This window comes from Tinamus guttatus, unplaced genomic scaffold (assembly GCF_059628265.1).
Source record: "Tinamus guttatus ecotype Peru unplaced genomic scaffold, ASM5962826v1 Tinamus_guttatus_pri_ptg000052l, whole genome shotgun sequence".
Classification (NCBI taxonomy): Eukaryota; Metazoa; Chordata; class Aves; order Tinamiformes; family Tinamidae; genus Tinamus; species Tinamus guttatus.
In genome coordinates, this window is record NW_028288586.1 from 10,378,871 (window position 1) to 10,392,983 (window position 14,113).

A 14,113-nucleotide genomic window follows, 5' to 3' on the forward strand; every position below is an offset into this window, starting at 1 on the left:
ATTGGGAAATTCATAAAATAAGTATTTCTCTTCCAAGTATTCTGGGCTGATAAACAGAACAGGAAAAATGACAACAGCAATGGTCAACTCTCACATTTATTTATTGGAGAGGTTTCTAATACTTTTTATTACTACTGAGGTTACACAGTCAAGTAGTCATAATAATCAAGACAAGACTTCTGATAACCCCTAGAAGCTCAAAGCTGATATGCTTTTGCAGGCCCAAATTCTTTTTTTCTTCATAGCTTTGCTATTGTACGGCTACCTACAAACTTAAATAACACTTTGTTTCAGGACAAATACATGAATACAGGAATTGCGTACACCAATAACACAAGAAACTTGTGCCCTACAGTCAGTGGTTTTGAGCCCTACAGTCTCACTTACTGTACAAAAGCAGGATGCTGAAGACTTGAGGCTAAAACTATATTCCAACAGAACAACCTGCTCTGCCTCAGCTCTGTGGCACCTTTGCAGATACAAGGCTCTCGCACAGGACTTATTCTGCAGAGAATTATTCAACAAAAGCCTCAGTTGCAAGCTGGATGATCTGATTTTGGAGTTTGTTTCCATTATAAGGTATAGCTTTGGAAAACAAGCCCTTTATTTTCATCTTCAAAAGTGACTGGGTTTTCTGAGTACCTTAATTTTAAGATATTCAATATGAGAAACCCAAGGCCTGATTTTGAAAACAAAGATCTCTTCAACTCTAGGACAGCATGGTAAGAATTATAGGTACCCAGCAACTACAATATCAAAGCCTAAACTGTCTAAAACAGGAGTTTCAAAAAGAGAAGCACCCCAAGCAGCCCTTCAAATGACTTGTATTTTTTTTGCCTCAGGTATGTGATTTATACACATAACTAAACATCTTGTGTGTGTGTGATCTTATGCATGTCTGTATATAAATATCTGTGCCCTTAACACTGCAGCTCTTCCAGATCAGAGCAATTTCAGCCAAAGGTACAGAACTCTTGGTGAGTTTTGAAACTGAATTATCCATAGGTAAAGTTAAGCATGTCCATAAATGAGTGTTAAAAAATGAAAAAACTGTGCCTTCAAAAAAGGCACCAAATTTTCTTGCTTTTGTAATTAAGAGCCCATTAATATATTAATAAAAGTTTTAAATATTTTATATATTCAGTTATATACATATATTTTATCAGAGTAGTGTGTGCTTACATACAAAACGTACATATACACGCACACAGACACATACATACACATACCACATACACACACTCACCTTGTCTCTGCACGCGCCCTAATCCTTTATCTGTAAAGAAAATGCCTCAGTTTAATAATCACCAGATTTGTTCCAGGTTCTTCCAGGATTTTGGAACTATAGAAAAAGGTAACTTTCATCTTTGTATATGAAAAAATAATCTGGACTTTACAACCAAATTAAAAAAAAATGAGAGAGAGAACACACACACGCACACACCCCTCATGCTACCAGCTTTCCAATTAGGAACCAAGATATTGGAATGAATCTGGTATAAATACAATAAGCAATGGCAGCTTTTGTATGAGCATATTTTTAATAATAAATGTGGATCTTCTGAAAGTTAAATTAGTACCAATTTACAGTGAGCAAAAAGTTCCTTTGCAGGCGGGTCACTGGGGAGCCCCTTTCTTCCTGTGCTCCAGCTGCTGCAGGCGCTCCTCACGGCCCTGCGCGTGCTGCGTCCCCACTTTGTGCGCCGTCTCCGTGGCCGCGATGTCTATCTGAGCGTAGCGGGACGAGCCACCCCCTGGAACAACAAACCAAGCCAGGGGACAGGCTATAACCCTCAGGCATTCCTGGGCAAAACTCGCCCAGGGTTAAGGCAGTAAGATTCTTGTTCCACAGGCTTCCTATACAATAATACTTTGGTCTTAAAAATAGATCTATAAAGGGAGTAAAATGATTACCTGTCAGCACACATTCAATTCAAAATTAAAAAGACAAAAACTCAAAGTTTTGTTATCTACATTTTTTAGGCACCTACTTCTCCTCAGAAAGTGTGTAGTGAATCACTCGCATTTCTGACCCAGGTTTGAAACTGTATCTGTCCCAGTAAGAGATGAAACTGAACTCTACTCTCCCACTTTTGGGACACATCTCTCATCACTTAACTATTATGCAGTAAACGAACAACACCTAATATTTGAAAAGAAAACAATGCTGGCGTGGAAGCATTGACGGGGATTCATCTTAGTCTGGATTAGTCCTATTCTGTCAACATTCACCAGATCAACCACCTGCAGCTCCGGGCATCAGGACATTTGGTCCAGTAAGCAGCAATAATGTAATGAAGAGGAGGACAGCTCTCTGAATGGACAGACTGAGAAAAACTTTAGCATGAAAGAATAAAGTATTTATGGTCATTTGCTGCTTGGCTGCAGTTGGTATCTCCAAGAGCAAGCTCTGTTCACCTATATCCACAGCCCTGTTTCCAAAGGGTTGGAAGAAGGAAATTCAGATAACCTTCTAGTCCTAGTACATAAGATGAAAACCTTGAAAACATGAGCAAATTAGTGTCTGTCAAACCAGACTCAGAAATGTTTGCTTTAGTAGTTCATATACAATGCACCCGTCAACGATGCAACATACTACAGAACCTCATTAGTTAAAGATCTTCCCAAAAATGTTGGCAATTCTGAGAACGGCCTCACTTACAGAGTAAGGTAGGACTCCTCTATTAACAAGAGGCTATGGGTAGATGAAAAATAAGGATTCCCCACACCACTTACACCTCAGCATTATCACCTCCTTTGTTGTTTAAACAATATTGCAGACTTTCTTACCTCTTATGCTTGTCGTAGATTCTTGAAGTTCCAGTTCCATGTAATGAAGTAGTTTTTTGGATGTAGGACTGACAGGAATATTAACATAGGTGGCTGTCTCACTGTGGGGTTGATCTGATGCAGGGACGTCAGCTGAGTAACCTACTGCACCTTCTAAAATAAATAATGCAATAAGTAATAAGTAATATACATTGTTTGCAATGACCAGTGATCCATTTATAACAAAGCACTGCTCCATCAAAGCAAATATTCAGCAGTAACACCTGAGCTTGCTAGATTGTATGTCCTCAATGCCAGGTGAGACATAAAAGTAAGGCTTATACCAAAAGGATCCTCAAAATCAGAATCTATGCAGAAAACGACAGCCTGTGATCTCATGCAGCTGTGGAAAAAACAAGCATCATGCAGAAACTTTCAAGCTGAAGTACTGTAAACTTCAAGGCTTCCAATACTAACACAGCATTTCTAAAGCCTTCCGAGTAGCCATCTGCCTTAGGAAGATGTGGACAATTACATCATTCATAGGAGCCCAACTAAAATTACCAGTAGTCTAGGAACTATGTGCTGAGAAAAGGGATTGAAGAACTGTGTAACTCGGGGGAAGGCAAGCTTGAGGGGACAGTACTGTCAGCCTCCCTGCACCAATCTGAAAACGATAAAATTGATGTCTAGTGGAGACAAACAGTAATAAAAGACTTAAATGGAAGAAAAGAGGTTAGATAGTGGGGGAAGCTGGCTAAGACCATAAGGGCATTAGAAGAAACCCCACTGAGGTGGAAGAATTTCTGCACCTAAAAGTATCTAGGAAAAAGCTTGACTAACAGAAAGTTAGGCTGTCAGGAGGCATTTTTCTATAAAGCGGGTTTGACTAAAAGACTTTTTTGCCTTCTTAAGATCTCTTCCAGCTCTACTTTCTAACCTCCATCTGAGTTGTTCCCAATGCACAGTACTTCACAGGACAAAACTGAAAGCCTGTTTTGAGAATATCATTTCAGCATCTCCAGAGCTTGCAAGAAGACTTGACAGCTTCTTTGCTCCCCAAAAGTCACAGTACTTACTGAGTTTTGCTTTTGCTCAGCAGCATACATTTAGGTAGGCAATGAAAGAGGGCAGGGGCCTAGGGGAAGGAGTCCTGAGCATATCAATGCCTCTTTCACAGTGTAATCACATCCCAAAGCCACAGCCAGACGCACAGCCTGGAGTGTCCTAAAAAGTTATCGCTTAAGTAATTATAGAGCAAGTTACTGTTGTTGGCTCCTACTTCAATTAAGGCCAGGTGGAATACTCTTCAGCCTGCAGGAATCAGCAAGTGCTCAAAATTAAAATGCTTCTGTCAACAGAGGTCACAGGGAAGACAGGTTCTGACTGTTATTGCTTGGATGCCAACATTCATTTTTAAATTTTCTTTTTACACAGTTTGTAAAATACATATTAAAAAAAACAGAATTATTACCACTGATCTCTCATTGCTATTGCATTTTATTGCAACACATTTCCCATCTTCCTTTTTTAAGGCTTGCCTTTGGCAATACCCTGGGTGCTGGAGAAGGAGGGGGTGTTTTGTTTATAACGTTTTAATCCAATATCAAACCTAGCTTTCTCTATAACAAGAAAAAATAATCCCACAATTATACATTTACATGTATCTGAGTAAGTTGATGGAAAAATAGTTGTCATAGACATGCAGTAGACTCAGAGCCACAGGCACTGGCTGTCATCACTGGAGAAAAGCACACCATTAAACATGAGGTAATAAGATGCCTGTGTGTGGTTGATCAGCTGTTAGGAAGGGAAGAAACTTGCTCAAAGAATGTATACCATGACTTTCATTTGGAAAGCCCAGATCTACTGGAAATATAAAATCTAAATCCTCCTGCATACTCTCCAAATTGCTGAAATGACAGTTTCTGAATAATACAAACTGCAGAGAGAGGACCATCAGTTAATTCAGTTTTGGGACTGAGGAATGCAAGAGAGAAATGTTATCATCACCTTCAGTGTCTTTCTCTCCCTGAAGTCTCTCACCCAGCCCTTCCTTGGCCACACAGAAAGCCCACCCCTAACCCTCAGTTATTCCCATTCCATTCTCAGCCAAGTCAGACAGTGCCTGCATGCAGAGAGAGACAAAAGGTGGCCAAAGCTATTTACAGCACAGAAGAGAATGACTTCTTATATCCAGCCGACAGCATATGGGAATGGCCATTAACAGAAATCATTTTTTCTTCTTAGCCTGCACTATGAACAGCAGAAATGGCTCCTACACAGTCAAGAAACAGTAAGATTTGTCAAAGACTGAAGCAGGTTCCAGGACATCAGAATCTCTCCAGATTTAAACCTATTTAAATAAAAGGAACCTCTACCTTGCAGTCCACCATTTTCGAAGACAGATTTTCATAAAGAACACAGTGGAACAACCATGAAGTAACCCACCATTTTTCTGACCATCAACGAGTCGTTACAAGGCAAAGTGATGGTGGGGTCATCAAATAGTCAAAGCAAAAGAAATCGCTTTAAATATGGCTTGCAGAAATTACTAAATTATTCAGAATTCCAAATGAATTTGGCCTGACCATACCGAAAGGGATATGGGAGAACCATAGCATGGAAAATCTGCATGTCAAGCAGTTAAAGTAGGCAGCAAATGACAGTCTCAGGACTGACACAGAGCCATGAATGTGCCATGAATTTGGAGGTCTCTCTATACACTGTTAAAGTGATGTCCAAGGAGCTTGAGTAAAACCTCCTCATGGCATGAAAACAAGAAAACCACAGAACTAAGTAGTTGTGAGGTTTCCAAGAGCTGAATGTAATACTTCTTCCAGACTACCCAAGGGATATATGGAGAACAGTCTATCAACTGGTGCAGTTTGTGCAAGAGAGGCAAAGGGAACACACAGAACAAAGAAACCCCAGGCGGAAATCAAGTGTTCCTGTTGTAAGTTAACCCAAAGGAGAATGAATAAATAAGTAAATAAATCAAGAGTGAAGCTGGGTGAGCTGTAATGGTAGTAAAGGAGCAATCTCCTGCTGTTTATGTTTATGAATCTAGCTTCTGTTAAAGCACTGCAGACTAGAAATATTTTGTTTTTCATTTTTCCTCCTCCTAAAAAAATAATAAAAAAGAAAGAAACTCAAATTATAAAACCTAGGTTATGTGATATTTATTTGGAGAGAGATGTTTATCTGGAGAGAAGACAGTCAAAAGCTCCTGCTTAGAAAACAGGGCACAAAGTGCCATGGACAAGGGCAGTGTTTCAACAGTATGTTCTCAATGAACTGAGGCTAGGAGAAGGGGACTTAGAGCACAAGGATTTGAGATCACCATGGAGGATGAACATGGGACAAAAACAGATCAAAATGTGGTTATAATGTGAAGAAAATGTGGAAGAAGTGACAGAATATAACTGCCTGAGAGAGAGAAAGAGAGAGAGAAAGAGAGAGAAAGAGAGAGAAGGAAGGGAGGAAGGGAGGAAGGGAGGAAGGGAGGAAGGGAGGAAGGGAGGAAGGGAGGAAGGGAGGAAGGGAGGAAGGGAGGAAGGGAGGAAGGGAGGAAGGGAGGAAGGGAGGAAGGGAGGAAGGAAGGAAGGAAGGAAGGAGGAAGTAAGGAAGGAAGGAAGGAAGGAAGGAAGGAAGGAAGGAAGGAAGGAAGGAAGGAAGGAAGTTAAAATCTGTAGCACCAGAAAAGTAACACAACAAATATGGTGGCATTTAAGCATGAAAAAGAACAAAAAAGATAGCATGGTTGGGGAAGGAAGAAAAGAGTGATGTTTGATATGGGAGCTTCAGCCTGTCTTTTAATAAATATTTATTCACACTTAGGCCCAATGTAAGCACCATCCTCTGACATCTGCAATACAAACAATGCAGAAAATAAAGCAACCAATGCTACAAACAAAGCCTCGAGACGTGTTTGTGTGCGTGTGTGCATGTGCATGCAAAGCTGACAGGATCACAAACCAACCCCATGAAAAAAACACTATTTGGAAGACACACAACATGCAAGAATAAAGAGAGAAAAACAGAAGATACTAATGTCTTCTGCTACACTTGGTTGCAAAGATCTTTACTCACCAGATTCCTCAGGGCTAGTAGGAGTTCCAGGTTCTGCAGAAAGTGTTGGCACCTCACAGCCACCTTTAGGACCTAGGAGGCAGAAACACTGTCAATGGCTTTGGCCTTAATAAATTGCAAGACAAAAACAAAGCATATGAATTTTTGTTTGTCTTCTAACCTTCAAATCTAAATAATACTGAAAAATTACCTAAGTGACAAACAGTGGCTAACATTTACTTCTCTGGAGTAGTGATCTGAGCATTTTCTGATGAGTTCAACAGCAAGGAAATAAGTGCTAGGGCATTTTTACAGATATCCACACTAAAGGCCTTTGAAGTCAACTGTGTGCTTTGCTCTGTGTGGATGTGGGAGCAAAGCAGTCTTGACTGCATGAATCAGGGAGATGTGGGAGCATCTGGAAGACTCTTGTTAAAATTCCACCTCCAGCACGACGGATAACGTCTCCATCTCTGACAAGCGCTGTGGAAAGTGCTTGGACAGGCCCTTCCAAAGACAACTTTGCTTTGCAAGCGCCAGCAGTCATCTTCACAAGAAACCAGACTACACGACACCACTGACACTTCCAGAGCACTAAGCTGGAAAAAGATGCCCAGCTTCGTGCATGACCTCAAAGTGCACCTCAGTTCAGACAAGGCAAGCTAAGCCCAAAGTATCAGCATACTGGGATTGGTTTGGGGCTACAAATACAATTCCATCTGCTTATTTGTGTTAGTGATTTTCTTCCATTATCACGAAATATCTTTAAGCAGAAAGTTTTTCCCCCCACATCTCACTGCTAGCATACAGGATTTCCAGGATTTGTCATGGCCTTAGGTGATTTTTTTTTTTCTAATGGGTGTCCTTTGTTAAAGGGTTGGCAGTATTTTAGAGCAGTGAATAAGATTACTGCCTATGCAACAACACTTATCTCATCTGTCACTACATCTTCTAAACTTATCCCATCTGTCAATGCCTTTCCAACAAAACCCTCTAACAAAAACACGAGTATGTCTTACAATCATACATTATTTTTACCATTTTAAGTTTAAATTAAGTTAAACTTATGTGCACACGCATACCTCCTAACCACTTAGACCTACCAGCTTGCAGAGTGTGCCCTTTATGCACTTTCAGAGATCCAGAAGCTGCCATAACAGAAGAAGCACCTGCTTTCAAAGAGATATTCACATTAATTCTAAATTCCAGCTGCTATTATTAGATATCTGCTATGCCTCAGCATCCTTAGTAAATGTTTCTGAAACATCAGAAAAATTCTGGTAAGAATTTTAAGTCTCTGTTCTTCATTCAAGGAACATTCCCCTCCCCCCCCCCCTTTTTTTTTTTTTTCCTTTTTCTCGTTCAGTTCTTTATCCTGAGATTGTGCCATTATAGGGCAGTTTTGTTGATGCCCGTCTTTTGGAAGAGAAGATGCTCTCTATAAACTTCTGAGATACAACCTGTTTGTGCTGAATACTACCTTACCTAGAGGGAAGTCTCCTTGAACTGAGAAGTAAAATGGTATTGGAAAAATTAAGGCAAGTTAACAAAAGAATCACAGAATCACAGAATGGTTGAGGTTGGTTGAGCGGGATACAACCCCGCTGCTCCAGCAGGGTCACCCAGAGCACGTGGCACAGGGCGGCATCCAGGCGGGTTTGGAAGATCTCCAGAGAAGGAGACTCCACAACCTCTCTGGGCAGCCTGTTCCAGGGCTCTGTCACCCTCACAGAAAAGTTCTTCCTCACATGGAGGTGGAACTGCCTGTGTTTTAATTTGTACCCGTAAAGAAGTGCATCACAATTCCAGCAGTCCCCCAACCAGCAGCTGGCATGAATACAAAAGCGGTGCCAGGGGTGAAGGGTAGGGAAAGGACCCAACTCCTGCAGGTGTCAGCGCTGGTCACAGGCGGTTCTTGTGAAACACCGTTCCAGCGCTACAGCCCAGACAGCTTTCCCGAGGGCACGACAGGCAGGACAGGCAGTCTCCTTTCCCCAGCCCTATTTGGATCAGCTTGAATCTGCCCTAACTACAGGATTAGATATGGAAGCTTGAGATGAAAAGAGCTAGTAAAGCAATTCAGACCATCCAGAAACATCCAGACCAGTGGACATGTCCAGTGGACACACACTGTGGTTGTTCACATGCATGCACCCCCACTTCATTTGACCAGCAACCTGAGCAGCATCACACCTACCTATTCAGTGAGCATTTTCCCTATCCAACCATGAGTTTCCTGCCTCTACTCTTCTTGCTGGGAGCACCTTAATCGTGATGGCTCCCGTTTACTTCCTAACCTGAATAATTCCAAGGAAGCTTCTTGCACAAGTAACTTGCATAAGTAGCTTTGCAGAAACCCAAGGTAGAGGCTGTGCCACTAGTGACATGTGCTGCTGGGGGTTTAGGATCATGCACAGAATTAACACTTGTCCAAACCGATGAACCGTCCCCTGAACAGGTGGGATCCTTTTATGCAACTTGCTTTTAAAATAGCATCCAAAACCAACACAGCTTATACGCTACCCCTGAGGAAATTCTATAATATAGATAGCAGTCTCCAACACCCAAGAAATCTACATCACCTATGAATTTAAAGAAAACAGTTTATTTAATTGGTGCTCATTTCTGGTATAAATAACTAAAATATGTATTCAGGTAATATAATGTCTAATCCTAGTAATTCATATGCTTGACAATTATTTCTATACCCTCATAAAATAAATCCGGTATCAGATTAATCAGAAATGCAGATTAAGAGTATTAAATATGTATTTCAGAAGCACATGACTGAACCAAAATCTTTAGTTTTGCAGTAACTGGATATTCAGAAAGTATATCCAGGGTTTTCCAGGTTTTCCAGGCTATAACAATCATTTTAAAGCATACATACTCAGGAACTGACTTGGTATGTTAATAAGATCAGGTTGCAGAAACTTTATATATCCTGGTGAGAGCTTAACTGGTAAAAATACATTGAAATTTTGCATTTAATGAGACTGCTGTTGTAAATAAATGCAAAAAAAAGGGCGGGGGGGTCAAATAAAGCATGCATGCTCTCTATTAGGGAAATTAATTATATTTTCACTTTATCTTGTTTTCCTTTTTCTCTTCTCGGGCATCCTGTCCCTGCATTATTGAGAGTACCAGAACATGCTTCGTGCAGGTGAAATTATCATCTTGCTTTTGAGGGAAGATGACAGCTTTAGGCTAATTTCAGCCATACCACAAAACTAAGCGTTCTTTCCCTATCCTCCAAAAATAATAATAATAATAAAATGGTGTAATTCAATAGAAATCATTCTGCAAGGAAGGTGGATTTTTAAACAATATTTTCCAGGATCTGTGAAAAGTGTACAAGAGTAAAGGAGAGTGAAAACAATAAAATGTTCAAATCCATTTATGGTCAAGCTGAAGTTTTCGCATTTGGAGATGGTTTAAGAGAATCATATTAATGCTTCAGGATATGACCTGTTGCATTTTTCTCATCTTCAAAAGATGAGATTTCTCATCGTTAGAAAAAAATTTACATAGTTAAGTCTCTCATGGAATTGTCTTTAAGCTTTGAACTGCCTTGTATAAGCACGTGTCAACAGAGATCAGCCCAGATGTTTTCCTCCTCTTTCTTTATAGCTACTGTATATATGGGCTTGATTTTCATTTATAAATCCTAGAATAACACTTGCAGCAACAGAAAGAGCCAATTATCAAGATAAATTTCTGAATGTACAAAGCATCCGGTAGGAGACAGACACTCCCTTTCATCACTGTTTCTGTCTTCCAAGATACTGAGAATTACTTTTTCCACTTTCCAGGAACTCTTTCAAGTCATCGTTACAGCCGAGTAGTTCAGCTAGAAAGTTATTTGCATTCTACTTTCCTCGACGTGTGAGAGGAAGGAGATACTCAAAACGTGACAAAGTCAAAGTGGGCTATCTCCTCCCAGAATATTTTTATATTCCTATCCAAGATTAGAATTCAGACATCTGCTGTAGATAGAACAAAAGCAATTGCTATTTAATTTTTTTTTCATTTCTTCACCTCTCTCTGCCCACTCTTCAAGAATAAAGGCAAGCTACAGCACATGTGCCACAAGAAAAATAAGTGGGGGGGAAGTAACAGATAGGAAAAGCTGCAATACAAGTTATAAACAGAGCCCAGTCAGTGACATTTTCAAATCCTGTCCTCCTTTGAGGGCAGATACCTTGCTTAGAAGAGCATCCAAAGCTTAGAGCTATTGCCTTACAGGAGAAAGGCTGCAGGCACACTTTTTTTTTTTTTTTAATTTCATGTAAATGCAATTAAAGACTTCCTGGTGCCATACAACTGACATCTAAAGTTTGCCCGATTTTGTTATTCTTGTGTTTTCAAAGTTATTTCATAAATTTATGCTATACAAATAGCATTATCTGCAGTACATGAGGTATGCATAAAATATGCTTATGTACTCTACAAATTTCACCTTTAAAAATGCCTTTCATCTGACAGGGAAATTCAGAAGCAGCAGCACCACTTCCAACCAGCAATGCACTCAAGCACCTGTAGCTTTAATTCATCTTCCCATGCTGTAGGGCAACTACAACCCAACCTTCCATCCTGAAAAATGCAAAGTTGTTAGGCAGTTTTTGTGCCAGGGAACATTTTTGTTTTTTAAAACTATGCTTTTAGAGTTGCACTAGATTCTTTTGTTCCCAAAGTCCTGATGCATCCAAGTCAGGACATGTGCTGTGCAGGCTGCAAATGAAGCTCACAGTGAAGGCTCCTTAACAGAGGTAGGAAAAAAAGAAAAAGAAATCACCAAAAAAAAAATCACTATGTTGGCAAGTAAGGTTTCTCATCTCTGTTATCTAGAAATCAGGATAAATAACCTCGGCAGATTTTGGTGTCAGAGAAGGCATGGGAAGCATATCAGGAAGCATGACATGGATCTCCATGGCATGGACTCGCTTTCTGCCTCCCACAAAACAGAAAACAGAGGCCTGCTGGATCTGCACAGCCAGGATGAGGAAGCAGCAGCCTTTGAATCATTCACTATCAGCTGGTTTCACAGGGTTGATCTTTTCCTTACTGGGCTCTTAGCAATTCAGATATGCACTAAGGGCAAGGTTTAGCTTGTAAATGCAGTGAATGCTTTTATCAGCTTACCTACTTTTGCTGAGCTCTTATTTTTCTTCTGCTACAGGAATTATTTTAAGTGCACATATAAAATAAAACACAGTCAAGCAAGAACATGTCGTATTATGGCAGAGTTTTATTAACCATTTCCATTATATTAATATTGTTCTATTAAAACATCCAACTCTATAATGACACCATTATTATGGGCTCTGTTCAGCACACAATCTTTTGCTGGCTCAATAAAATTGCCATAGAGCATCTTGTCTTTCTTCATTTGAAAAACTGATAATTTATAAAAATGGATAACCTATTAAAATTATATGAATTGTAAGTTACTTTCAATATAAACAACAACAGCCAACGCAGTACCAGCCAAATTCTGCTTTCTCACTGATCTAAATTAATTCCTTGAAGGTCAGAATAGGAACATCAGGCTGAATAGGTTTGCAAAAGAGAGAAAGAAAGTGAGAAAGAGAGAAAAGAACTTGCAAGACATCCAAGTTCATTTTCAGTAACCACTGCTGCTGCTATATACTTAATTATATTCTTTTCTTCATTTCTCCCTTTCTTGGCTCCCTATCTACCTAAGAAAAATTTAATGGAGCTAGTGTGTTCATAATCAGCATCTTGACATTTTAGTTGAATTCTAGGCTGTTTTATGTTTGTTCCTTAATACAGCCTCTCTGAACATTTCCAGTCAAGCATTGTCTGTAGCTCTTGTATTCCATATTACAAGCAAATGAATTTGCTCATTTACAGTAAAGGAACTGCACAGAAAAGAATTCAAGAGTCACCAAAAAAAAAAAAAAAAGTCAATATCCAAGTACATTGCTTCCAAGAAGGAAAGAAGGTTGTTTTTTTGGTGTTTGTTTTTGGGTTTTTTTTTTTTTTTGCTTATTTTCCAAATCAGCTATTAATTTCTGCATTGCCACAGCCTGCAACACTGAAGTACAAGGAGGTCATGAATGGAGATGAGAGTCAAATTCAGACCTCCCGCTGCAGTTGTTGAAGTTGGGTGATGAAATGCCAGCCTGGGTCTGGCTTCTGGGAATGTCGGGGCATTTGGACTCCCCATACTTAATGGGAAGGGACAGGTGCTTCCAACTTCAAAAAAAAAATGCTACAGAGAGCCTTCATGAAATGCCTTCTGCAGGGATTGTAAAGGGAGCCTAAGCACTTCTGCAAATCCACTCTAATTCTGAATTTGGTTTCTTTAAATAGGAGCCTACAGCTATGCAAGGGTCTTGGGTTTCCTGCTCGGTTCACTTGAGAGGGTTGGCAACTAAGGACTGAGAGAGTGGCCTTCCCCTCCACCTCCACACGGCAGCCTAGTGCTTAAAACATCATGGGTGAAACAGGAGATACAGGGCTAACAGCTCCTCAGCTGAGCAGGCCCAAATATTTTGGAGGAGAATGTGGAAGTGTTGGATGCAAGTGAACTTCCTGCCTAAGCTGCTGCAATGAGCTGGAAAGAGGCATGAGATTTAAGTAATGGGCCTAAATCACAGCAAGAAAGATTAGTTAGCTATTTGGAAACACAGTCTAAATGTAAGAAGAGTGAAGCACTTTGGATAGTTTAGTGTATCCTAATCTTGGGCAGAGGTAGGAACTGAAGAACCCCCTGAGCCCTGCTTTCCCTACAGCCCTGTGATTCATAGCAAGGAGCTCATTGAGATGACCACCAGCTCCCTCATTCTGCTGTGAAGGGCTGGGCTCTGGTTCTGGCTCTCAATGCTGAACACTCACCTCCTTCATGACCCCCTCACACAAAACATGGAAGCTGCTGCTGAAATCCATTCACATACACAGCTCGGAATGAGGTCTACTAGTTGTATCTGCTGCTCCAGGCTACAAAATTTCTTAAGCCTTCATGGCAAGCTATGTACAGGCCCCATAAGAACAACTTAGTCCAAAAGGTACTAAATCTAGGTGCCTCCTGCAAGCAGCAGTCTCAAATAATAGGAAATTTGAACCATCTTCTTGGACTCAGGAGCCTATCACACTTTTTTAAGGTCCATAATGGCACAAATACGACTTTAGAACAGTCATATTTGCATCACATAGCTCCACAGAATCCTTTATCTTGTTCTCAAATATATATATGTAGTAACAATCAGAATACTTGTCCAGCAAATGCAACCAATCTAATTCACTCTTC

At 40.2% G+C, this 14,113-nt stretch overlaps 1 protein-coding gene across 1 annotated transcript in view; it reads right to left on the reverse strand.

Annotated features, from left to right (window-relative positions):
• Positions 1-1,151: 1,151 nt before the first annotated feature.
• Positions 1,152-14,113, reverse strand: part of DOK7 (docking protein 7) — a 59,723-nt gene continuing 46,761 nt past the window's right edge. The window contains exons 9-12 of the mRNA XM_088539997.1: positions 7,944-8,009; positions 6,862-6,933; positions 2,791-2,943; positions 1,152-1,754 (exon numbers count right to left, since the gene is read on the reverse strand). Of these exons, the coding sequence (XP_088396123.1) occupies positions 1,618-1,754; positions 2,791-2,943; positions 6,862-6,933; positions 7,944-8,009 (428 nt within the window). The 3' untranslated portion in view covers positions 1,152-1,617. The remainder of the gene's footprint in view (positions 1,755-2,790; positions 2,944-6,861; positions 6,934-7,943; positions 8,010-14,113) is intronic.